We start from the raw sequence: 27,628 nt of genomic DNA, 5'->3' as shown, positions 1-27,628 counted from the left end.
CTGAAGGATCTACCAGACTTCTCTTGAAATATTTTTTATGCTAAAAAATCATACACAGAACAGAGATTGTGGTTTATTGTTCTAGGTTTTGTCAATATAATTTGTTGGATAAGACTTGCACTCATGTGTCGTGAATGCTATGGGTAACAGGCACGTGTCTAACAAGCACGTGGTTCTTGTTGTTTCTGGCAGGTTCAGTGTCACAGTTACACCGGATACTGCTGGTGTGTCACTCCCAATGGTCGTCCTATCAGTGGTACTGCTGTGGCCCACAAAACTCCCCGCTGCCCAGGTAAATCTTGTTTGGCTGGCCAGGTTATGACACTGTCACAAATAACAGAGTCATCTGGGGCATCTGATCAGACTTAAGCAAAAGAGGTTTTCACTGGAAACTTGCAGAAACCACCCAGAAATGGGTGCTGGTGGAATCTGTGGATTCCCCATCCTTGGGGATTGGTAAAATTCGGCTGGATGAGGCTCTGAAAAAGTTGATCTAGTTTTCCATGTAGCTATGCATGAACTCTTGAGTTCACCGCCACCTCAAGCTTTTCTGTGATTCTAGGATCCATCTATTTTATTGGTAAAAATTAATTTTCAATTAATTAATTGAAAGTTTTCTGCAGTGGTTGATTTTGTAYCATATTTATGAAACTAGTGACTGAATTGCTGATACAGCACTTTATGTCATAAACTCATTTGCACATAAACTCATTGCAAAAARAAATCAGATTATTTTCCTTTTTTGATAATTCAAATATTTGGAGTACAGGAAAAAAATGTAATGGGAATACCCATTTGTAACATAGTCTAGTGAAAGAACTCCCAAAGCACATTCCATGAATGACCAAATTCAGAAGAGAAATAAGACTAAAAAAAAACATTAAGAGCATGATGAAATAATTGCCTGCAGAAATTAATTGGCAAATCAAACTTACTCCCTTTTGTCTTTCATCAGGATAATTAATGGGTTCTGGTTTTTAGGGATTTGCTCCTGGCCCTATTTCATTAACATTGATGATAAATATAAATCCCAAGTGTAGTATGAATAGTTGTCAGAATTGCTGTTCACCCTCTTTGAGGTTAATAGAATTGCACAGAAATACCTCTACAAATATTTGCACACTCTATTCATTGTATAGCTGTTTATGCTGCAGCACTATTTTCTGTCAGAAAGCGAAGGAAATAGCTTTAAAAAGCCAATCCTGTAGTGTGAACGAAGCTGGAAAAGAAATCAGATCAGGGAAAATACACCTGTCCTGATCTACTTCAATCATTCAAGCACAACACTGATGTTTTTAATAAATAGATGGAGGAAGAAAGAGACCACTGAAAAAGTTACAGCAAAGTTAAAGAAAGTTAATTCTGTATTTAAGGTCTTTCTAGCTAAAATGGCTTGCAGAATCTTTCAGTCATCTTGCCTGTAGGTGAACTTTATCCAGAAATAATACTCTTCAGAATATTCCTTCTAATCCTGTCTCTAAAGTCACTGTGAAACAAGATTCAATTGCGAAAAATAATATAAAATATTCATAAACCTAAAAATAGAGGTAAATGTGCATTCATTTTCATTTTAGTGTAATTATTGTTTATGACTGCATCTTCAGAAGACACATGGATGGGTCTTCTCTAGTTGTGGATTCCCCATCCCTGGAAATGTTCAAGGATTGGATGGGGCTCCAAGCAGCCTGGTCTCGTGGAAAGTGTCCCTGCTTATGGCAGGAGATTTGAAATTAGATGAACTTTAAAGTCTCTTGCAAACCATTCTGTGATTCGATGATGCTATGACCAGGACAGCACTTTCGTGCTTCAGTGTAATTTTGAATAGAGATGTTTTTATGTGTCCGTAGCTAGGGCTTCTCTGAGAGTGCTCTATTGTTTTTTTCTCTGCAAAATCCATTTTTAGCTTCCTCCCCGCCTGTCCTTTTACTGACATCAGTGAAAAAAGGGTCATGTCTTATAATACATGGCACTACTTTGGCTCAAAATGTTGTTCAATTAYTTGATATATTTTCATTTGTTGTATTTGTACTGGTATTATTGAGGAGCAACTGCAGTGTAATTCCCAAATAATTAACTGATCAATATGTGAATTATTCTATATTTCTACAGGAACCTAACCCTAGTTCCTCTCAAAGATGCGTTCATGTGCCAAACAGATAAACTGCTGGACTGCTTCAGCTCATTTTTGGAGGGGTGGGAAGGGAAATTATTTTTACAGAAATGCTAAGGTGAAGGTCATAGTWGCACTCCAGATGAATTTAGTAACTTAGAGATAAATAAGCTGCTCCAGGGCACAGGTACATATGCAGAGTCTGATTTTGATCCATGTAAMGATTGTGGGTAATTTTTCAGTTGTTATGAGACCCTGTGGGATTATCTCTGCACATTTCATCCACATTGTATCAGTGTTCTCCTGGTTTAGTGGTCACCACTTCTCCTTTGTCCCTCAGGAAAGAAGTCCAGCCACAACAGAGTTTGGACGTAAGACTTGAGGTGCTAGGGGATTTTGCAGTGGTATTGGCTAAGGACTCAGTTTTGAGAGATCTGGAGAAGCCTTCTCATTCAGCAGAGAAGACTGCTGCAGATTTTCTCAGAAATTTATGTGTTATAATAAGGCAAAACTAAGTTCCTATATTGCAAAATGAAAGTCTGATGTACATTTGCATCCTTCTCCCCTTTCCCAGTATATGTTCAAAATTGCCATCTGTTTAGGATAACATAGGGAGGTTTTTTTGTCATAAGACTGTTGATGTTTTCCAGATCACTTTTGATTTCCTTTTGTACTTTTTTATTCAGTATGACTATGCACAGGAATTCTAATCAAAACTTCAGTGTGTCAGCTGAAGTTGAGCAAATGTACTTCTGTTTTACCTAGAGATGTCCTTTTTGTCGATACTATTGTCCCTTGTCAGTCCAATGCAGTGTCCTTGCCAGCCTTGATGCAGGAATTACCTCGCGTTTTTTGATATGCAGGCAGATCTCCTGCAACTGTGGCATCCTGACACCACCATGTTTCTGTATTTTCACTAGCTATCTTTATTCTGCAGGCTGGATGCTATAGGTACTTCAAAGACATTTATACAGATTTCTCAGTTGGCTTATACCACACCATTTTCTCCTAAGATCACTTTTGCCACCTTTTTGCTTTTGAGTGAAAATGTGTACAGACAATCAAGATGCTTTTGTAATGATTTTCACTTAGGTAATGTGTTACCATGGAATGTATGAAAATTTCTTGTTTTAATGAAAATGTACAGTTAATTTTCAGTTCTAGGTTAGGTCTTCAGCAGCTTCAGCTGAGGTTCAAATACATGTCTGTCAAATGTGCTATTCCTAATTTATGGGGTTATTTCTTGCCTTTCTTTTTCTCTCTGTGGAGCTACCTTTGACTTGGGTGCATACCCAGATATGGGAAAGAAGTTAGATTTTAATAGAGGAAGTACAGAGCAGAATTTAGGATGGGCAGTTAGGAGTTTGGTTTACCAATTCCAATCCCCTMTCTATTCTTCACATTTATTGTGTGATATTGGATACATGAAACATGTCTCTAACTGTTAAAGTTGGAATAATATGAATAATATGATGTTTTCCTAAAGTTATCTCAGATCCAAAAAGCATCCCATGTATGTTTTTTATATACAAAAATAGTTGCCTCAGCTGTTTTTTTACGCATTGAGTTATTTTTGTTCCTCTTATTTAAGCTTCCTTTAGTGCTAGAGATGTAAGATGTGGAAGGATGAAGGTCATAAGCAGCATTAAAAAAGGCAGGATTCTCCAACTGTTTTATGTAGACTTTTGCTTTAATTACTACATCTCTACCTGAAAAAGGCTCTTCCATCCTTTCCAGTTTTTCCCACATCAACATTTGGTACTGCTAAGACACACATGATAAATCTCAGAATGCTGTTCCACTCCATGAAAATAGTATTCAAAGTTGCAGGAGGAGTGGTGAGAGGGACAGTAAATCAAACATATTCCCATGATGGCATTAAAAAGAAAGCTCCTTAAAAATGATGCATGTCTCCCAGCACTTTCACTAAAGAACACCAGACATAAAAAAGGACATTTTTACAACTCCCCATCTCTGGTTATCAGCACTTCAGGGAGCTACAGAAATTCCATAGGCAGGGAGTCCTGAGAAAAGGGGCAGAAGTTGAGAAGCAGGTGTTAAATTATCATTGGAAAATACAGTGTTTGCCTGTTGTAGCGGGGTTATGTTCTATTAAATACACTGGATACCTGCCAGTAAGATTGCAGAGGTACAGAGAAGTGTTTTATTCTCCTGTGAAGTAGTTTTTGCTACCTTTTGAATAAATGGCATGATTATCTTCTATGGCCAAAATACAAGGACCTTTAGAAATTCAGAACTCTTCCAGTATAGTATTATGATCAGATGATATAATGGAAAAATGTATATGGGAAGGCAATGAACTTTTAAAATTTGCATTAATTTTTTTTTAAGCTGGAGAAAAATATGAATCCTTGAATCATCTAGATATTCTGTCTCCATACATAATACTTTCCCTATACTTGCACAGTCAGACACAACCATAGGTGAGGTAAGAATAGCAGAGGAAGTTTACTTTTCATGATATCTGCATTCAGTGATTTCATATCAAATATCCTTTAGTAGGATATCAGAAATCATTATCTAAACTAGATAATAATAGACTTTCACCTTCTCTTTTAAAGCCCAGTGCCAGCATCAGAACTGTAGAAAATGGATGTGCTAAAATCACAAACTGCAAAACTCACATCACATTCCTTGTGTCTCAGATGCTGTTAGAGAGAAATTGGATGGAATTTTGGGGTTTGCAATGAACTAAGGCATAAATAAATATCTGCCAATAAAAAAAAAAGTTAATCTGAGTAATAAATAGATGACTAAGCAGATGCACAAGCTTGAATGGTACTAAATTCTTCCTGTTGAAGTAATGCTGCTGAATCTAATATCCCTAGTTGTCCTCCATCATTCYATAAGGATATTTATTTGTGTAGTGATTTGGTTGGCTACAGTGTACTGAAAACCTGGAAGCCAATTGCCTTGCCTAACTTTAAGATAAGTTATAAGTTGCTAGTTTTTTTTCTTGCCTAGCTGAAAATATGGAAATTCACACAGGATGTGGGAATATTGTGGGAATATTGAAAACAAAATTTCCTAAAAACTTGCAAATGCAACTTCCTGTCATGATTTAGGATAGCAGGGCTTCTACCTTAAATATCTTCAGAAAATAGTAGGAAAAAGATACAAATTCAATGACTTCTTACCTCAAATTTTTAGACAAGAGAAGTTTCTGCTGCATAAATAGAAAATTTCTGGTGGAACTATACGGAGAGCACAGGTTTCCCTTTGTAGGAAATTCTGTGAATATTTTTGTTGACTTTCTAAGATTGTTAAAAAATTAATGTTAGCCCAGTAAACCAAATTTTCATAGAATTAATCTAATTTCTTACTGAAATTAGGTTCAGTATGATAAAGTTAGCTGTTAGTACTAGTCARTGTCAGTCTTCTTCCATCCATTAATTTTCCAAGAAAAGTTAGGGTACAAAAAAAATCAGATTCAATTCTCCCTGACTTTTGTCATTCACACCATTTCTCATAYAGATGAAGTAATGTGAATGCATCTGGAAAGATTTTTCTGATTTTAGTTTAAGATGTGGAATATTATGTGCATTTCACCAATGTTTAATTACTTATGCATAAACTGAATGTAAAGTTCAGTTTATAGTAGTAGTTCTAAATGTACATGGAGAGACAACACTGTTGCCAAACTGGGACTTTACTTAACTCTGTTGAGTGCAGAGGGGCATCAGTGGCAGTTCATCACACACAATCCCCCTGCTGAGACATAATTTCTTTTCCCAAATTGAAAATCTGTTTAAAGTGCTTGTGTGACTGCGAATCAGGCCTTAAATATCTGGATTTGCAAGAAAATTATAATTATAAGCCTGTGCATCAAAATGAAATTCAGAAACTACAGAGTTAATGGTAACTGTATGAAATTTTAGGAAAGATTGGATCTTTCCAATTGGATTGTATTTTGTGCAATTAGAAAAACCTGTAATTTTGTACGTAGTACTTCTGAACAATGGAATATCTTCTTTGAGTTCAAGTTGAGCCTTTTATCAAATGCAGGCCAAGCATCAAAAATTCAGATCTTCTGCTTCAGCATAAATACAGAATCTGCCTCCTTTTCAGAGTGAAAGACGTGGGTTAGTATTGGAGTCTGTTCAGAGCAAGCCATCCCAAACATCCTTGGATATAATTCCTATAAGGATGGCAACTTTGTTTTTCCTGTCTGAATTAATAGTGATGCATCACTAGGTTTATTGAATTTTTGGTGACTCAAACATAACAGTAAAAATACAGGAAAATATACTATTACCATAAAAGGAAAGAAATCTAAACAAGGATATTTTTTTAAATGGGTGTATGAAGCTGTAATGTGGATATATAAAACTATATTTAGAGCTGAATCCATGAGAAGGTTCCCAGCTTGGCTGCATTGCCATGTATTTTTTTATGGAGGCTTTAAAATCAGCAGGGCTGATTTGTGATGTTGGGCATCTTCCCTCTGGCAAACTCCTTGTCTAAACTTCCTGCTGTGGTAACCATCAGTTCAGTGTGGTAAGCAAGGCCTGTGATTTAGTGGCTTCTCTTACTTAAATTGTCCTTTTAGAGCACAATTACTGTGCTGCAAGGTTTGGGTTTAGTTTGTTTTAAACACAGTGGATGTAGTTATAATAAACTAAGAAAATTAAGGCAATTTAATTATTTCACATGCATATAATTGTGTCAGATATGTGAGTTTTTAGGTTTTTAATTATAGCAGGTGTATGTAAGAAGAGACTATGTGATAGGAATTGAAAGRCTTGGGTTTTTTTTTTTTTTAAATTTTGATCACTCCATGTATCTCTTCAGAGAGAAAAGTACCACTTTTAAAGGTGAATTTTAATACAGCAGAGACAGATAAGTTGTTAAAAAGTGGCTAGGAGTTAGACTCGTAAGAATGGATGTAATAATGACACATAAGCAATAAATAAGGAAGGATTGCTGTTTGAAACCCTAAGGACAATTATCTCCTTTAAAAACTGCTAAGAAAACGAATAGATTTTCCATTTCCTGATGGCTTGAAAACAAGGCTGGATTCTGGGTTGTGTTGGAGTCCAGGCTGGTAAAACGAGCTGTTAAATACTGTCTCTTGTGTCTGTGCAATGTTTAATGCTACCTCTTTCTCAGGTCCTGTGCTGGCCAAGAAGGGAGGTCTGCCAGTGTGTGGATTGTACACAAATGCAGAAGTCAGGCAAAGCTAAAACCTTTGGTTTGAAAAGGAAGAATTTGCTGATAATTATTTCTGTAATGTACAACAAATGAATCTTTAAAGCTGAACTGTGTTTCTTAGATAGCATATTAGAGAAAATAATATTTTTGTGGTTAATTCCTTTCTCCAACTGCAGGTTCAGTGAGTGAAAAGCTACCACAACGAGAAGGTGCAGGCAAAGCAGGTGAATATCTTAGATGGCCTTTAAATAGAAGCTAAAATATCTGTGGGAGACACTGCTGTGGTTTTCCATATATTTAAATTATCAATATAAATTTGTGATGTATTATAGCTGCATATATAATGTATATGCATGCATTCATGTCGCTTATTTAATGTTTACATTGTAGATACTTAGTAAATTTGTAAGTATAAATGTATATATGTCTATATATGTATGCATTTATATATATATATATATATATATGTATGCATAGATGCTATATTTTTCTAGTCTCAGTCCTACAGATTTTGCAATTCTGTGCTGTTTGGAAGAAAACTTTCATTCCCAAATCTATACTCTGAAATATTTTCTCATACTTTCTGCTTTTTCTGGAGGACAAATTGTTCTGTCTGTTTGGCCAAGAGAGCATTCTACAGACTCAAAATCTTGGGAACTGGATTTCTCACTTTATTTCCAAAGCAATCAGTACTTGAGTCATCTTTGCTTTATATTGTGATTATTTCATCTGATGGCTTATATTTATAGCCAGAAGATTGTTGTTATTAGATATAGATCATGATGTTTATCTTTCTGGCAGGAAAAAATCTGATGTGAATACAACATAGCTAGTATCTTTAAATGAGTGAGATGACTATGCTCTAAACAAAATTAAGCTTACACTCTCCAAACACTTGAAATAATTTTAGATTCAGCTGAAAACAGGACACTGAATATTTCTGTCAGGTACACTGCATAAATTAATTGCAAAGAAGTTACTCATTTTTTGTTCTGATGTTAATGCCTATCTGTTTGGTGGACTGTAAATATAATTTTTTTTTACAGGAGCTTTTGCAGTTTTGCAATAAGCCTAACATTTAAATAAACTATAGTTCTGTTATGCTAAAAGAATCAGTGCTTCCTCAAGGCTAATAATTACAAAGTACTGAAAAATTGTTTCTTCATGTGTTTCCAGACAAATTGTGGGTTCCCCTAACCTTAAGTTGCCTGTTTGCTTTAGGTCCGGGCTTTTATTTTCAGCTTTGAACTGAACAAACTATTCCACATATAAAACTTGTCTGGAATCCTTTATTTTTGTCTGTGGCTGTGATGGCTGAGCTGCTGAACCCCGAATGAACAGTCACAGATCAAGGAAATGAGTACAATTCTTACCATGTATATTTGTGTCTCAAGTGACATAATTGCATTTTACTGTTTTTATTCTCTAGCACAAGCCTGCAGCACAAAAGGCTTCTGACCTGGCTCCCAGGTGGTCCCTGCTTCTCAAATGCTGTTGTCTTTTTCTCCTTACCCTTCTTCCAGATGGCCACTGCCTTAAATAAAGTAATGTTGTCAGAGACATCCCAAATTCTTTAAAGATCATCACAGAGTAGGGAACAGGATCATACATCTATCTGAGTTAAGAAACTGTGTTTCAGCTTCGCCACCAGTGTGGTAAAATGTATTTTGTTGCTCAGCTTGCAAGGGTGCAGTGGTATTTTTTGGAAAGACATAACCAGGAGTGTGTGCCCAAATTGTAGCCCAGCAAGCTTAGGCTGGATCACAATGCTCTCAGTGCTCCAGAGGATGTGCCTCAGACTTTCAAGGTGTGGTCTGGAGGAGTCTACTCAAGAGAGAGCRTAGACTTAACCTGAGACAGTCTCCTCTTCCAAGATGTCTCATAGATATGAATCTGGTGAGCCGTGTCTGTTGTGGTTATGGACCTTGTGTTTAAATATATACATACATGGAGTGGTATGCATGTGCCAGCCATGAAGACTTATGGAATTAGTCTGTGAGATATCTAATTCATATCAATCATTAAATATATGCCATACTACAACAAGAACAACACCAAAACTGTTTTAAATGCTACTTGAACAAAGTTCAGGAGGCTAATTTTCATTAGGCTCATTATCGCTGAAGTTGCAGGATTATGTTGAATTTTGGGTAGTTGCATGAGACTAAATGTGTCACAAACTGAAATTGTCTACCAAAAGATGATTAGAAAAGTATTATTTAAATGAAAGCCTAAGTTTCTGGCATAGTTCTTGGTGATATCTGCTTACCATAAGTAACCTTCTGAAATTCTGGGCTTTCTGAATCACAAAATGATTGATCTAAATATATGTCTTGATTTTCAGTACTCTAGCGTACATGGTGGCCTCTCTGAAATTAATCAATAGTCTTATTCCACCACCCAGAGGACACCATAGAAGTACCAGCAGAACTAATCAGAAGTGAAAGTCTTTCATAGCACTAGAGAAAAGAATCCTACCATTGTGTGGACATGAAAAATGAGCACTCTTAAAAGAAATCTCCTTATGCCTTGGTTAGATAATTTTGTGTTGAAAATAAGATGTCGTTGCTGCTGCTTTGGTTTTGTGAAAAGCGTAGAGGTCCATGGCTGAAAATTGGTTTTACCTGCTGTCAATCTCTACTTGGTATCTGTATTTTCTGTGACCTAGACTGAGAAATTTAGAGGCAAAGGTCAGAGTGACCCCAAATCCTCTGCATGATTTAAAGACTGCTCAGACTTAAAAAAAAACTCCAAACAGTGATGGTGACAGCAAATAGAACAGAAGGCTCTTGTGAACTGCAGTAGTGAGAAGAAAAGGAAAGAGATAGTGTGTTAGCTCAAAAGCTGCTGCTCACTGTTACCTTGGTAAGGCTACATGCCAGAAGCAGCTTCTCAGTCACATTTGAGTCTGTCTTCCATGAAAATGCCAGGAAAACAATCTGGAAACTATTTTGGTCCAAGATCCAATTGTGAAACTGCAAGAAATAGTAATAAAACCCTTGCATGGAAGATGGTGTTTACTGCAGTACACCTTGGTCTTGGAGTTAGCTCCATACCACAGGAAACAGCAATGACTGGAAAATATGTACTAGCATGGCCTCCTGAGTCATATTTACCCCACATCTGCAATAGTTTTAAATAACAAAAGCATAATAAAGATGGGTCTTTGGTACCATTCTTTTCAGCAAAAGTTCATTTAAATAGTTTTAAATGTTCAGATCTTCCTTTCTAGCACTAAATCCACTGTGTTTTACTGACCCTAAAATGACTCACATCTTTTTGTAATTTCTGTAATTTTTCTTCCCTCTCTTCTTGCAGTAATGGTTGGTAGTGGGTGGATGGAGAATGCTGGTCAGAGGATAAGAGTTGTATAAACAATATTCTGTTTATATAATCTGTGAATCTTATAAAATAAACCTGATTCCTAAATAGATCCTGCTGTGCTGAAAAAATGCTTACATTTTAAGGTGCCCACATGCAGGCACTCATTCTCCCCAGACAGTTTTTGCTTTCACAGGTCTCACTTCTTCTATACATTTATCTAATTATTTCTTTAGAAATGCTTATTTTTCAGTTGGTATTGGTGTCCAGCATTAGAAATGAAGAATTACAGAGAGCAACTTGATCACTTCGTGCATCACCAAAGACGCTTCAATGAATTCATCATCCATAACCTCAAACCCAATCCATTTATAAAATGTAGCCTATCTGTGTAACATATCTATGTTGTTGGTGTCTATAAAAGATGTTTAAATTATTGTTTGTTTACTGGCCGGGGCTATGTGCAAATCATTCTTTTCCATTATGTATGTGCACTTATTTAGCTTACTCTCATAATTGTAGTCTCCTTGCAAATCTTTTCCATTCTGAATTCAGATGATGCCTCAGCTCCCGCACTGGAGACTCAGCCTCAAGGTGATGAAGAAGGTGAGCAAATGTATCAGTGTGGGTTTAAACTATGCAGTTATGGACTGTATTCCCCAGCATCAAGTGCTATCTTAAGAGTATCTACATCTGCTGGGGCAGCTGCAAGAAGCTGCAGGAAATTGCAAGCATCTGCACCTTTTTCGGGAGCAACAAAGCAAATACAGTAGTCTTACAGGCAGAGAATTTTGTGTGGAAGTCTTGAGATGGGACTGTCCCTGTGGGYGCCAACATCAGCAGTTTTAATTGCTGCTGCTGAGGGCGGATACAGGTTTTAGACTTGAGCCAAAGTCCAGATTAAAACTCTGTGTTCAAATACAGAAGTCAAAAGGTATATTCTGACCTCAGCATAATGGCTAGTAATGTCACTGTTAAGGCTGGTGTTTTGTGAGGCTTATTTGCCTCTGGAGAAATTAATTGCTTGTTAAATAAGCAATAACAGTCCTGTGTTATTATGGTGGCCTTATAACTCAACACTCATTTTGCAGAATTGGATCTGCAGCCATTACATATTTTTGGTCCAGACTAGGAGATTTTTATTCTGATTAAGCATAATTTTAGTCTAACCGTATTTCTTCAACCTTCTGTACAAATAAGATAAGGAAAGAACTATTCATGCCTTTTCACGAATAGTGCATTTAACTGTCCTAATACAAACCAGTGTACCCTTTTCTTTAGATCCATGTTTCTTTAGCCACTTACTATTCAGTTGCTAATGACTTTTAAAGATGTTAACATTTATAAGGTATTTTCTGGGTTTTTTTTCCAGATATAGCTTCTCGTTATCCTACCTTGTGGACTGAGCAAGTGAAGAGTMGACAAAACAAAACGAATAAAAGCTCAGGTAAGAAGCTTAGGTTGTCATTACATTGCAAAGCTCCTGTGAAGATACACATGAACTGTTTTAATAACTATGATGCTTCCACTCTCATTGTTTGATAGTGCCTTAATGATTTGTGTGGTGATGATTTACTAAGCTGAGACATCATACATTCCTTTTGCAGGGAAGTATTTTTGTCTAGGCTCCACTTGGCTAAAATTATATTAGTCCACTATAGTCTGTGGCTCATATCTATTTGCATCTGTTAGTGGGCTGACATTTATTTTTTGCATCCTCTTTCATTCTCTTCCTTTTCATTATTTACTTTTTTTGGGGAGCTGATATGTAGCAAGAAGGTGCTTATAAAATGACGATGTGAGTTACATTTGTTTGGTGTTAAATCTTAGGAGGCAAACCTGAAAAGAAGCAAACTTCTATCAGAAGCCACTTGTCAGTGATGTGGAATTGGAAAGACACTGTTACCTGCTCTTTGGTACATCAGTCACCTGTCATTTATTAACTGATCTCCAGTTTAGTGTGAACTAATCATGTTGTTTTTAAAAAATAATGGTAGAATTCTGCCTTAGTTTCATCACTGTTTTGAATTGAGCTTTGCCAGCCTGGACTAGGAGTGCCAGATGAGAAAGCAAGGCACTACAAGGTTTAAAGATTCCTTTATACAAGCTATCTTTAACATCAATAAAATCTCCAGTAGGCACTTATGGGAAGGAACTTAAACACAGTTTAGACAAGAGTTTGAAGCAAATACCTTTCATGCTAGATACTTAGTCTTTCATTTCTTTAGTCAGTATAAGCCAGAACAGAATTCCGTTGGGATTTCCATTGCATAAAATGTCCATAGAGAAATCTATCACTTTTAGTAGTGTTTGTTTAATTTTTACAGTGTTGGAGACTAAAACAAGACTTGTTGAGTTTGCAGTGTAGCTGCTGGAAGGCAAAGCTTCAACACACACCCACACCCACACCCACACACACACACACATACACACACACACACACACACACAGAGTAAAAAGAGTGGGATTGTTTCTGGGAACTGGTAGCCTCCAGTCCATCTAAAGACATATTTACAAGAGAAGAGGAATCAGAAACATAGTTTACCTGTCTTGTGACTGCTAGCCCATCATCAAAAGCACAATTGTGTTGGATATGCTAACAATGGGATTTGCTTGAGGCTGTGGTGGCATTCCCAGGTTAGCAGAAGTATGTCAGGAGGCACTATGCAGCCAGCCTTGCTTTAATTTGTAGCTATATCTGATGTGCCAAATTGACAGCCTCAATCAAGGTGAGTCCAGGTGCTAAAAAACAGCTTTTCCTYAATTGTGGTAGGCAGTGTCTCTCTTCCAGACTCCAAAATATAATTGTGTCAGTGACTGCTTATTTATAAGTTGTTTTGCCAGCTGAACCTCACTGATAGTCAATAAAGAGGTTTTTAAGGTCTTGGAAAAAAATAGGTAAGATTTTTCCCTGATTACCTCTAGAATGCTGCCAAAGCTTTTGGGAACATCTACAGAGAATTAACTCCAGACTGTTACGTGTACAGAAAAGGAAAGATCTTGCCTCTGAATCCAGAACTAACCACCTTCCCACTTCCAGGCTTCAATACAGAAGATAAATACAGACATCTTCTTTACTCAGTTAGCTTAGTAAACTATGATTCAGACTTGGTCATACAAAACAACAGAAAACTTGTTGAAAAGTATTTGTCTGAGTAAAATGAGGAAAATTTATCTCTGCATAGGAACTGCATTTATAAAACAAAACATGAAGCCAAATTTATTCATAATGGGCTAAATTTTCCTTTGTTTTTCTGCAGTAATCCTAGTACTCTCAAAGAAATTCTTGAGGTGGAAATAATGCTATAATGTAGCCCTGCCTATAGAACATAACTAAAAATAAAAACCCAAATTAAAAATTCCATGCAAGATATAAATACCCTATTTAAAATCTCACTATTTCAGCGTATTTTGCTTTCCACCCCCCCTTGTTTTTACTTGAATATATATTCTAATCTATCATCAGCATGCCATGAGGAAACAAGAAGCTTAGAAATCAATCTCCTTGGGAGAAAGTTTTGTGAGTTAAGGTCCCAAATGAATGCATTAAATTTATTGTACCCATCATAAAGTGGTTACAATTAGCTAGTAAAATCAGCATAAGCTTGAGGCTTTGGAAGATAGAAAATAATGGCTCAGGAAATTCTAGTTTATATTAGTTCTCCAATGCATTCATTTGACTGAATAAGCCTAAATTAATTTAGCACAGAGTAATGGCATTTGCAAGACTCACAGATGCAAGGCTTGAAATTAGTAGATCCGTGTTCTGTAATGCCTTCTAGTGTATATTCTTTTTGTTGGCTCAGAGAAATAGGCCTTTGCTGTTCATTTAAGGCATTTGTGGAGTGATATTTAACCTATTAATTTTTGAGGACAAGATTTGACTCCTGGAAAAAATGCTGTCAACATTTTATCATGTTACAAAAGCTCTGTTTAGACTGGCTGATTTGAGTGAATACATCTCCATTTTAGCTCTCTTTGTATGCTGAAGATGATTTTCAAAATACTTTTTTCTTTCCAGGCTTAGAAAAATGTATTCAGCTCATTGCTAAAATAACAGGCTTTACTGAGATGTTTTATACATATGTCAGAGTGCCTTTGTAAATATTTTGTGAATAGCCCCCTCACTCCTAGTTTCTTTCTTCATTTCATAGAAAATATTGCCACATCAGATTGACACAATTAAGAATTTTAGCAACAGCTGTAGAAGATAAATAAAAAACATTGAACAAGGGACTACATGGGCTCCAGTTAAGGCATTAAAATATAGTAGCCTACATTGCTGTGTCTGGAACTCAGTGCCTAAATTCCTACTTGCAGTTTGTGGAGCTGTAATCAGTGCAGTCAGTGAAGCCTGGAGAGCCACCCAGCTCATTGTAAAGCATTGTAAAGCTGCTGAGGCAACTGGATCTCACCCGGCATGGGGACTGGTTTAGATCTGTAGCTKATGTAAAGGCGTCTGTGCTTTTAGATGAACATAATCCCAGGCCAGTATCAGTTGAAAATCCAGGTACTACTCTTTTAGAGCTTTAGTGTTTTGTAAAGACTAGAGGAGAGAAGGTTTTTTGCTTTGGACAAACTGGATATTTTGGACTATGTTCTTAGCAATTGCCAATTGCTGTAACTTGAGGGCTCAGTGCAACTTTAAMCTGAATGGAGAAGACAGTGCAGATACTTTCCCATCACCTAAGRGGGAAAATGCCATCCCCTGAGGAGAGATCAGGTTGGACTGTACATTTCTAATATTCTCCTTGCTGCTGCTCCCAGCAGTTCATATCCATGTGGGATTCCTGGGAACAAAGTGTGACATCTTTCAGAGGTTGTGTGCCATTTTTTGTGTTTGACTAAGAAAGGGTAGTTTAATCCTGTGTACAATGCACAGTGTGGCTTCAAATTCAATGCACAGTATAGACAAAGAAAGTGTAGTTTAATCCTGTATACAATGSACGGTATGGCTTCATATTAATTTTGTTAGCTTGAATTTCAGAGCCATTATTTTTTAATAGTTTGTTATGGGAGAACTTTAAAGGAAAATCAATAGGGTGAGTTTAATTGATAGTATTTGTAATGTTCAAAAAGATTCTTAAAGTAATTAGTAATTTCTCAGTAGAATGTGTACACCACAGAATAAATCGTACTTAGTGTAAAATTTCATTAATTTTGAAAATACAGGAAACAAAAAGTCATCCATCACCTGTAATATGCTTACAAAGGTGCTTAAGAACCTTGGAGATTCTGGTGATAATTCAAGATAAAAAATAGTGAATATTGTACTAGTGCTAAGATACAGTACAGTTTCACCTATTTACTATTCAGTTCTATTCTCTTATTATTCTACTTTTGTATTCTGTTTCCTTAAAGTTTTTAATAGTATTACATTCTTAGTGCAAATGCTTTATCCACTCATTGATCATGTATTTATTGATCATGTGTTTAATGAGCATTGTAAAGTGGTTGTAAAATTGATGTTTGTTTTGTTGATAATCCAGTATGACCTGCAAAATAGAAGAGGAGAAGAAATTCTTGCCTTTCTTTGTGAACCCAGTAGTTCACATTTCATCTGAATCACACAGACATGTGATCCAGTGTTGGTGCCAGCTTCAGGATTCCTGCCATCTTTATGTTTATATGCTTTAAGTGGGTGCTAGAGGACAAACATTATCCATCATAAAATAGGGTCAACCCAGAGAAAACCATGGTCTGCCATTAGGGCTTCTGAGGTAGAGTCAGGTTGTCAAGATTCTGAATCTTGCAAAAAGCAGTGGATCTTGTGGTTATGACATTTTTCCTCCAGAGGGAAGAATCCTAGATCAGAATTCATGGTCTCCTCAAACTGTGGTTTTACTGATTGATTTCAAGAGTGCCCATATTTCAATCACTGTATCTGGATATTCCGGTAATGTAGAATCATCATCATCATCATCATAATTTTTTGCTTCAGTTGTGTGCACATGAAAGGGACACATAGCTTTTTATTAATTTTTCTGACACAATGGAATAGTGTTTTACTGCTGCCATTCAACTACAAACTATCATTTTCAGGAATTTTAAAATGTGTTGCTAGATTTTATCAATTAGTCCCAGAGAGTTCGATCCACTCGAGTTTCCTTCTCCAAACACCATCTGGGAAAACACTGATGAGCCCATGCAGCAGTATGTTATAGACTAGCTGCAAACGCAAATGAAAACAGTTGATATATCATCTACTAAGAATACTTTCTTAAAGGGCTAAAATAATGAAATCTAAAGTGATAATTATGTGTCTGTATGTATACAAAATGTACAAATGCTGCTTGCATGTCTCTGGCCTGCCAGTGAGACTGATTAATATGACAGAGTGACATTCTAAGGGCTGAATGGAGTTTTTATTGCCTTGTCATCTGACAGCTTCAAAGCATTTGTAAATAAGAGTTTTTCTCACATAGAAACTGTTAGTTGTCAGTGAGATTTCTGTCTTGTTAACTTGCTTTGTTTTGTTTCTCAGAGAAAATTGTTCCAGTGGGATCCGTGTTCACTGATTATTCCCTAAAAGTCACCTTCCTGTTCAGTAGGCAAAACTTGTTCCATACTCCAGTGCCCACCTCACGTTCATTCCAAATTGAACCTGACTAACTTCTTCCTGTTATGCCTATCTTGACAAAACTCAGTCCTTAAGTTAAAAAAATACACCTGCATTACCCTCCCCCGCAAAAAAAAAAAAAAAAAAAAAAAAAAAAAAGCATTTCTTTCAAAGGAAATAAATGTAAGACTTTGTGTGTCTGCCCAATTACATAAATTCTAAGAGCCATTCCTTTCTAAGCATAAGAAAATTAATAACCTAGTGACAGAAAACTGAGTAACAGCTCAGTGACTTTTTATTTATTCACATTAATAGTCGCATTTTCCAGATGTTGCTTTTGGTGTTCATTGAGGATAAATTACGGGCAGTTAAAGTTATGTGAGCCAGAAAGAAAAAAATAAGATCCAGTTGCATGTTCCCACTTAAATATTTGTTACAAAATAGAAGTTTTCTASAAGTATTTTGAATTAGGCTTACTTCACAATGTGAAGATTTGAGATTTGAGAAGGAAATCAAAATGGCTATCAAAAGGAAAYGAGGAAAGAACATAGGCAAGAGTGGGAAGAAAGCATTTTAAAATCTTGTTGACTCTCTTTTTCAGCAATTTCCTAGGAAGTCGTGTGTTGGCCTGCAGAACCCTGGCTAATCTTCCATTCTTAAATTTGCTTCTATTTAGCATTAAGGAGGGGCAGATGAGGTTGACTCCTATTGGTCTCAATACATTATGCTTATACTGGACACTCAGAAATGKACTTCAAATTAATACATAAAATAGATTTGCATAGGAAAGGGGCCTGAGTAGAAGTGGTCCACTAATTGTGACCACTGAATGGCATAGAAAAATTGGTGCTTTTTGTCTTGTTACTAGCTCATTTCAGCCCTAAAGAGAGTGTTTCTTTCCAGCAATTAGAAAGATGTGAGCCACACTCAACCATGGGAAYTGCACTCCCAACTTGTGTTATAAATGCAGTCATTAACTATAGTTGGACAAGTCAAAAGCATAGGAATAAGTTGTAGAAATATATCCATGTCATGTCTAGAGTGTCTGATATTGTCATGGGCTAAAAGTTACAACAACTTACTGGAAATCTCTGATGTTCTGGTGCAGAGGTTTGAAAATCCAGAGTGTCTAAGAACCTTAATTCAAACCATGAAAGGAAAGCTGAAGGCGCAAGTGTCAATTTTAAATGTCTTCAAGCATCCCAATGGCCTGTTAAGTCAACACATGGATTCTGTCAATGGGAACTCAGTCAGTAACAGATGGGCAGTCAGTCTCTGCTAAATTTTAGACAAGTTCAGATCCAGACATTTTTTGCTGTGTACTTTCTACCTTGGGCTCATCAGTGGGTCTATTTCCTGCACAAGAAAAGGCACTGTCATTATTTCATTATATCTACAGTAAGTCCAAATATTCTATGATAGCCATAGAACTGGCTTTTGGGCCTTGTAAAATCTGTGGGGGCTGAAAGACGAGCTGATAGAACATTTTTTTGTTTGGCCTTTTCTCTCAGCAAAGTGGTGCATAGAAGTTAAGTGCATAGAAAAGCATTGCACGGAAGTTTAGTAAGAAAACCTTACACAGAGGAAGACTGGAAGCTTCCAAAACAACAATTTTACGGCTTTCTCAGACTCCTTGGGTAGTCTCTTGTAGCTGATTCACTAAATACCCCCTTCAGAGTTCAAGAAGGAACTTAATTATTTGTAGTGAACTGTAATTTCTGATTTGTATTTTACTATAAATCTAGCATTGTTAAGAAACTGTTTGGGACGGAGATGCATGAGGCACTATCACAGCTTGTTATATCCACAACTGTTGTATTTTAAAATATTTTAAAKAGTAGGAGGTAGTTCTCTTTCCCTCTCATTTATTGCTGTGTTTCTGTAAAGAGCCACAATAGTTTTAGAGTAGAATTCTTTCTGAATATTGTTTGCAAGATACCCTGTGGCAGCTAAAAAACTCATGGTTTACAAACTACTGAATGTTCACACCATTTGGGCCAATCAGTAAATGGCTGACTTAGTTGCTGATGGAGAACTTTTACTTGCTTTTCAGCAGCAGTTTTTAATGATATTCTAGTCTTGATTTAGCTATTACAAAAGAGGGAACAGTACTCTTCAACCTCTTCATGTTCTTCACCAGGGAACAAAATTACTCTTCATGTTCTGGTCCTCTGTCTTTTCTTTGCCTTGATTTGCCTTGCCTGTCCTAAATTGGTAAAGGAAAATGAGTGTTTTCTTTCAGTTCTTTTAGACTCATCCAAGAAGGTAAAATTTTCCAGACCTTCCCATCTGCTTGTATATTATGATTCATTCTTAATTCATAGGCTGCTAATCATGCTTATTATAGAACTGTCCTATCTTTAATAATCCATTTCACAAGGATTTTAATTTATCTTCATTTTGATTTTACATTTTAGTTCAAAACTTTAAGAAAGATCAAGTGCTGACATTTCCAGTTTTTTCCTCCCACTACAGGGGAAGATCCTCCCATCCTAAACCATTAAAAAAGAGCTCTGTTTTACATCTAGTTGATGTTCTTTATGCTCAGGATGTTCCAGGGCTTTACTGGACCCCCACTGTAGGGAAGAAAAAAAAATCTGTTTTATGCAAGGCTGATAGTTTCTATTTTACTGCATGTGTTAAAATTTGATGCCAAAAGATAGCAATCTTTCCTGAGCATTTTTAATTATATCACATTACTTTCTACAGCAAGTAAATGACACAACAGTCCTGCTTGAAGTTCTTCTTTAGATTTCGGACATGCACTCCCCCGCCTACCTATAGCTTGCTATGGTTTTCCAGACATCAGATTGCATAATCATAAAAAAATCAATAAGGTCCAATAAATCCTATGAGGGGTGTCAGGGTAATGGTCTATATTTTAATGACAGATACAAAAAAAAATTATGTAAAGCATGTTAATGCACAGAAACATACTAGACTGGATCATAAATAATGACATAATCTTTCTGACCAATAGATAAAACTTTCAGTCAAGCCAGTTTGGATTGTTGGGTGGTAGGACTTCCAACAGGGTAGGCAGTAAGAGCTGCCAGACCTTCCATTATCATTCCAATGACCTGATAGTAAGGAGAAAATGTCCATATTCCATAGAGAGATGCAGTTTTTTCTTCTATTGGGATAAATAAAAAAAMCAGCTATTTACCCTTCCAATACTTGAATAAGTTTTGTTTGAAAAAGAAGCCAAAATCAGTTGATCTGCACAAAAAAGTTCTGACTGTTATTAATGGAAATACAGACCATGGGAAGACCATGTAATGTTCCCTGTTAGATAAGGTTATGGCTAGTCATGGTGGCTTAGGTTTGGAGGGATTTTTAATTGGATGATTTATCACATATGACTTCTAACTTTCTTATTGCCAGGCCACATATCTCTGAACAATTTTAGTGTTTTCCATTTGGTATGAAAGCAAGAGAAATTCAACTCCTACAGTGACTTCTGTGTGTTGAGTGGAATTCATCAGCAAATCTGTGCATTGACCACATGTTCAAAATRAAGCTGTTGCATTAGTCTGGCTCTTTACAGCAATGTCTGCTCTTACAGATTATTAAGGTCCCAGGTTAATGCTGTCATCTGTGGATCCTTTATCCTACCCTGTCCTTAATGCATTGTACTGTGTAGTTTCCTTTCCATGCAAAACCACACCAGGGAACATCAGAGCAAGGGAACTTGTTCTAGTCAAATTTCGTTGCTAAAGTATATAAACCCACTTGGAGATGTTCTCATCTATATCCCAACCATCTATTATTACTGGCTTGCTTTCCATTTCACTGCACTCTGTACATCATGCTCTGTCATCTCTCAAATCAGACTGCTCCAGATAAGTGTTAGACATTGTGTTTTCCTTGCACTTGCCGAGGAATAGCTGCCTAGGAATAACTTTGTTTCCACAATGCACTAGATTTCTATGCTACTGGAGAAGAAGCAGTGACTGGAGAGACAGACCTCTGGTTTTCATTAAGCTATTTTTAATATCTGTTTTAGTTTAAAAATAGCAGGCTAAGTATCTGCATTCATCCACAAACAGAACTATGTTTAAATACAATTAAGGCTGTAAATTAAATTTCAGATCTGAAAGTCTCTTGGTCAAAACACAAGAGAGGAGAGCTTAATATGCCAGACCGGTTGAAAATGAAGCCTTCTGTGAAAACACGTGACTTACTAGAGAACTTTAAAAAAAATGCATGCATTTTTATCTATAAAAAGGTATCTTGAAGACAAAAATTCAAAAAAGAACAAAAAAGATCATTAAGTAGCTGAACGGTTTGGCTCAAAACTCAAAATCTTGATTGTTCATTTTAATGTCTTGTTGGAGCTGTAATTTTAAAACCTCATTAGTTCTTTCTTATTTGAGGGCTGGGTCCTTAGATGACAATACATCTAGGACATAATGGTCTCTCCTTTCTGTAAACTCAGACATCTCAGGAAACTTGTAGGCATCTTGGATTGTATGCTTCTCTGTGAAGTTCAACACAAAGAAACAGCTTGTTGAGGGGTCTTGTTTTCTTCTCATCTCTTTCTTTATTAAAAAAACCCCAAACCTTTGAATGAAAAATACCTTTTCATTCAAATACTTGGTCTTCCAGACAGTCACAGTAAAGTTTTTCAACCAACTGTATTTCAGTCATAGCACATCATGAAAAAAATTATATTCTTGCCATTTAAACAGTACTATTGGTAAAAGTAAACCTTGTACCATTATTTTCCAGTGATTTCTTAATGATATTTAAAGTTAGCAGTTTTATTCTTCAGTGAATAAAACCAACTTATCAAAATGAAATAACTTTTATTGGCCTCTATTTGAAGGAATGCTTAGAAGCAGTTGTTGTGAGGCTAGAATGCATTATAAATATGTAAATTCCTCAAACATGGGTGACTTGTAATGCCCTTGAATTATTTTCCAGTTCACCCAGTTAGATAAGGGCAACAAACTCTTCGATATCTGGTCTGGATCCAAAAGGTATGAAGTCAGATAAACCCTGCTAGTGCCCCCAAAATCTGAGATGCAGTTTTGCCAAGAAAGAAAACAGTTCACAAATGCACTGTTCAGGTTCAAATCAAAAGAAGCTTTGAGTGTTTCCCACAGTCATTAGGCCAAATTTTCACTTCTGTATTGAAGCAAATTCCAAAACATTAAAGGACTGGTGAAGACTGATCCTGATGGTTATATTTATTTGTTGTTTCGTGAATTTATCTGCATACTCCGGTTCAATGGAGATTCTTAACTGAGRCAGAGATGTGATTAGTTACAGAGGCTCACGACCACCACATTGTCATGGTGCAGTTTGCTCTTTCAGAATCCCTGTGCCTAATCATTCTGGCTGGCAAGGAGGAAGGGATGCTTTCTCTTTCTTTATTTGCCTAATTGGTTTGGGGATCAGAAATTGAGGAGAAATTTAAGTAACTTCTGATCTTGTTTCCTCTTTAACTTTATTAAAATTCCCATTACATAGCTAAAGCCAAAATCTCAGACTGCCAGAAGGTAATAAGAAAATTTTTAGTCTCATTGCTCCCCTGTTTGGCAGTATAAAGGTCCCTCATCTTAAAGGACTCACWATTTCATTGTTCTTGCAGTTTCTAATCAGATTTAAAAGCAATTTAGCATCATTTTTAGGATGTGATTTTTAGTTCCTAGGAGTTTACACAMCAGAGAAGCAGCAAAGCCAAAAATAGCAGTATAAATGTCACTGGTTTGAAAGGTCAGTTCTCCCCATTTCCCTACCWTCATCTTTAGTATAAAACAGTGACTTGTAATGTAGTCACAGATCCCATAGTTCATCTGTTTAACTAAACCAAGTCCAATGTTGTAATAAAAAATGACTGTAGGAGGAGATGGTTTCATTTCACCGGGCATGAAACTTCATTTTACTCAGAGAAGTGCAAGTATGAGTGACTCTACTGCAGTTACAAGGATAATGCCATTGGCAGACTTACGAGTACAGATTTACAATGTGAATCAGGCCTGGAGAGTTTCTTCTAATATTTTAACTTTTTTTCTCTATATGGGGATGTTAATCATACACGGCTGATGATGGTGTTATCGCTTCTCTTGGAAACACAGTGCACACTCTTCTTAAAGTAGCTAGGATGTAGTGCATCAGTCTGCTGAGTCACTGACAATAGGACAGTCCACTGCTGGTACATAGCTGGAATTCCTCTTGACTTKAGTGAATGTGCTGTCAGCACAAGGGCTCCTCTACTCCACTTGCATTCTCAGCTGAAAGAGTGACTAAAGTATTTTCTCTTTATTACCTTCATGTACAACTCAATTGTCTCTAGATGATGTGTTTTGCACACTGAGACATATTTATCTTCAGAAACACTGAATGTTCATGAATACCTTCACGATCATGCACTTGTCAAGGAATATGTCACATAACTAAGTATGGTACTAATGATGTCATGGTGCCCTTACCTTTTCAATACTCTTGTCAAAATGAGCCTGTGTGGCTTCTGTATAGGGCATCCCCTGTCCAGAGCAAAGCTAGAGGAAARATGCTTTGCTTCAGGTCTTTTTATCCTCCATATACCTTAGAAATTTTGTGAATACTGTATTTAAGCCAAATTTATCTTTTATTTATACCTGGTTTTATTGGAGTATTCTGAAATGTTATTATGGGCTCTGTCATTCATCCTCAATATTGGTTGCACACAGAGAATTCCCTGTTCTGTTTCCTCTCCCTTCTTTGCAGTCTTTTTTATCTTCTGTCAATAGCTGATCTTCACTGCATGTTTCTTAATTTTTGCCTAGATATTATTGTTCAATCTCAAGGGCTGCTGAACATTTATTGTAATGCTGATTTGCCATCTCTTTTTTTCTTCCACTTTCCCTTTTTAACTTTTGCAGCTAGAGGAATAAACTGGAGACTTTATGAGGAGCATAACCAAGGAATAAAGGCTATGAGAGCCTGCTACAAGTTTTCAGGCTGTATTCAGAAAATACAGTGACTCCAAAACCAAGCTGAGTGTTCTTAGGAGCACTCAGTTGAGCAGTGAGTGCAGTGAATAGGAGAGAGAGTATTCCTAGATTGGGTAAACTTGGAAAGGAGTCATGAGCTATATGTGTAGGATGTCAGAGACCATCTCAGAGATACCTTGTCCAGTTGTGGTATCCATACTGCAGGATGCTGGGGGATACCAAAATGCAGGAGCAAGTAGACATTTGATCCTAAAGCTAGTAAAGTATATATTCAGCATAAATTCAGTGCTTTTCGAAGTAAGAATGCTTCCTTAGTCAAGACTATTTGTGGTTTTGTGAAAGTTCATTTGAGCTTTTCAAATAAAGCTCAATACAAGTGTCATAATGCCAGTATTGTTGGTCTGACTGACTTGGACTTCTTTTGTGCTAGTATCACTTCCTCAGGATGTCATTGTGGAGACTTAAACAGCCTACAAATTATTGTATGTGAAAACATCTGACATCAGCTAGTGGAGGAGACAGCGTGGTTTCATGGCTTATATTTGGGGCAGCTAGCCAAGAATTCCAGGGCTCTAACCCTGGCTCTGCGTCAGGAGGGCTGTCACAGTCTGGACAGATCAGTGCAAGCAGAAGAAAAAGTTTCATCAGAGAGGTGGTTGAGATACTGTCTAGTACAGGACTATAGAATATGATAAGGAGCTTTACATATTTATACAGTATAGGAGGTAGAAGTGAAGAAAAAGATGCTGTACTGACCAATTGAAATAGTGTTACTTCACTAAATGAAAAGGCACACATTTCTTTTTCAATTTTGCATCTAAGACTTTATGCCTTATGTTTTGTTTGTTGGTCTCTGTTTCAGTCATGTTTGTTGGTCTCATGTTTTAGTCATGACATCTCATTTACACTCCTTTTCCTTGCAACTGATTGGTAACTTTAAAGATTTCTCCACTTCGTGTTGCAAACTGCACCTCTCATTGTGTCATTGTAAAACAGGCGTGTAGAACACAAACAAAAGAGGATAGCCATGACTTTGGTGCGAAAGAGAGCCTGTGTCTTCACCTCTGTGTTATCTTTATGAGAATGTGCATACATGAATGAGGCAAAATTACTGGTGCTCAAGGGCACTTGCCATGGGTCTGTACTGGAGTTATTCCTAAGGGATGCCCAATAAATAAATACACAGGGTTTTTCCTCTCTTCTTTACCCTGTGTTTGTTTGTTGTGATTGATGACATGTGTCCAAGGCCCTTGTGGACTCCGTTAATTATGCCAGCAGTTGATTGGTTTGGCCCGGAATGCTTTGTAACAATAGGCAGATTTAATTAGCAACAGCTCTGTTTGCAATAGCTTCGCAACCTCCTGGGAATATCATGCACTGAGCTTCCTTTTGCATTATTGTCAAACCATCGAGCAACATTTAATATTCCCAAATTAAAAAAAACCCACAGCATACAATGTGGGTATGTAGAAACAATAACAGAACTGTCTTCGCATAAGCAATAATAAAAACATTTCCTTATTAGGTGACTGAATGCCAACATTGCTCTTTCCTGTGATGCTCATTGTCTGTAGAAGTTGAATATTTAGAATCTGTTTTACTAGAAAAGTACTGCCAAAACCAATTTTTTGGATTTTCTTTCTTGGTTGTAGAGAGCATCAAAATAAATATGGCTTGAAGTAGTTGTGCCTGTCTGTGCAGGGAGACAAGATGGTAAGAGGTCTGAAAGGGCTGGAAATACCAAGGAAACACCTTAAAAAATATCACTTTGTGAAGCCTGCTTTTCTTGTCACACACTATAGATTGTTGGGGAGAATTTATGCAAGGGCTGTACCATTGATACAGGTCATTTGTGTGGCATTTTAAACAGTAAAATAATAATCTTCAGTGCACATAAAGTAATCATGGGTTGTAAAGGATAGAGGATCCTTAGTCACACTTTAAAACTCTCATTGTAAGGGTCCAAAAGTCTTTAGTACTATACGTTTTCTAAGAAGCCTTTAAAATTGATCTGAATATTCATAGGACGGACTTTTCTTCTGGTAATCCCTGCTGTGTGCAATGGAATGGTTCCAGTTTACAGGAGCAGAAATTTTGACCTGGAGTTTTCATTATGATGGTAGGTCTTCCATTCTTCAAAAGCCTAGGGGTGTTTCACTCTCACACCATATTTAGCATTATCTACACTTCAAAGAATTATTTCTTTTTGAAAACAGAAATGAAAGTTGAGTGGAATTGGCTTTTATTTTTTTTTTTCTTTAATTCAGATTGCCCTAGTTTTTCTCCAAAGTTTGAAGGTGAAGCCAAGCCAAAGATTTATCTTTGCTTTTGAAACCAAAGCACAGGCTGAGCTGTTTAACCATGGCCCATATGAGAAAAGAAAAAAAATAAAAGAAAGAGAAACATAAAACTATATTAAAAGTTGTTGGCGCTGAAAGAATTACTATTAGAATGTTCTTACTGGCTTTTACTCTTCGGCTCATCCTCTTTATTGCACACAAAACTTGGCCAAAATCAGTAAACAGCCTTCTATCTGAATCCTGGAGCTCTCCTGTTATGGATACTGATATCCTACATGTGTATAGTGTGCTTGGGATGTAATGTGCTGGGGGACGAAGCCCTTTGCAGCCTTTAATCTAAGATGAGCCTGTGGATTTATGCAGGGTTAAAGCAGCRCCGTTACCTTGTGACCAGGCTCTGTGTGGAGGCTGTCTCATCTCATACTGAGGACAAGGGTTAATGCCTTCTGAGAGCAGTATCATCAACAGATGTTACCTCCTTACAGAATTTGTTTGCTGCTCTGTTAAAAGATTTTTCATTGCACAACACAGTTCTTGTAATTGGAGACAGAAGCAATAATATGCACGCTCATTTTCCACCTGCTTCTTGCCTTCTCTTTCACAAGATGAAGTAGAAAAAGCACTAGAAAAATGGCCAATTTTTGATTTATCTGTCATAAGTTAGTTTTTAAGGGTGTAATTATGTTCTCAGTATTGCTACAACTTTTTAATTTGGGGATTATTTTTAACCAAGTATGTTTTTTATCTGAGAGGCAATGGCAATGATGGTAGCTTAAACTTTGACATTATGGCTGTCCAAGTAACTCCCTGAAATACYGAGGATAAAAGGAAGGATTTCTGTTTCAGCAGCCTGTTTAATCTTTATATTCCTACTCAGTGCTGGGGGCCAAATCCTTACCGTTTGGTAATGCCCATCTAGAATGCTATGAGTTAGACAAAGTTGCAGACAGTATTGGCCATTTTATAAGATGCTCTGAGACTGTAAAGGAGACCTACCAAAATGCAAAATAACATTATCTTATTTTTTTTTAACAAATCTGCACATCTTTAGATTAGGTATCTCAGATAGCAATCCCATAAAATAGACAGAAGTCCTGCTGGCTCCTCTAACAGCAGTCAGGCTTCTGTTGCAAGGTGGTTGGAAATGAGTTGTTACTTAGAAAATTAAATATAGGAGGAGTGCAGTCACCSCCGGCAGGAGTTAAGCAATAAGGCTGGATGATAC

General features: G+C 36.7%; 1 protein-coding gene across 3 annotated transcripts in view; it reads left to right on the top strand.

Annotated features, from left to right (window-relative positions):
* Positions 1–27,628, top strand: part of SMOC2 (SPARC related modular calcium binding 2) — a 136,718-nt gene that overhangs the window by 57,325 nt on the left and 51,765 nt on the right. For 2 of the 3 annotated variants that reach the window (XM_057373632.1, XM_057373631.1), the window contains exons 4-7: positions 193–292; positions 7,459–7,506; positions 11,159–11,209; positions 11,976–12,050. In XM_057373632.1, the coding sequence (XP_057229615.1) occupies positions 193–292; positions 7,459–7,506; positions 11,159–11,209; positions 11,976–12,050 (274 nt within the window). The remainder of the gene's footprint in view (positions 1–192; positions 293–7,458; positions 7,507–11,158; positions 11,210–11,975; positions 12,051–27,628) is intronic. The other variant, XM_057373633.1, reaches the window with a different exon arrangement.

The sequence above is a fragment of the Malurus melanocephalus genome, unplaced genomic scaffold, assembly GCF_030028575.1.
Source record: "Malurus melanocephalus ecotype Western Australia unplaced genomic scaffold, MMel_1.1 scaffold_203, whole genome shotgun sequence".
Lineage (NCBI taxonomy): Eukaryota > Metazoa > Chordata > Aves > Passeriformes > Maluridae > Malurus > Malurus melanocephalus.
This window is presented reverse-complemented; position numbering and strand designations above follow the sequence as displayed.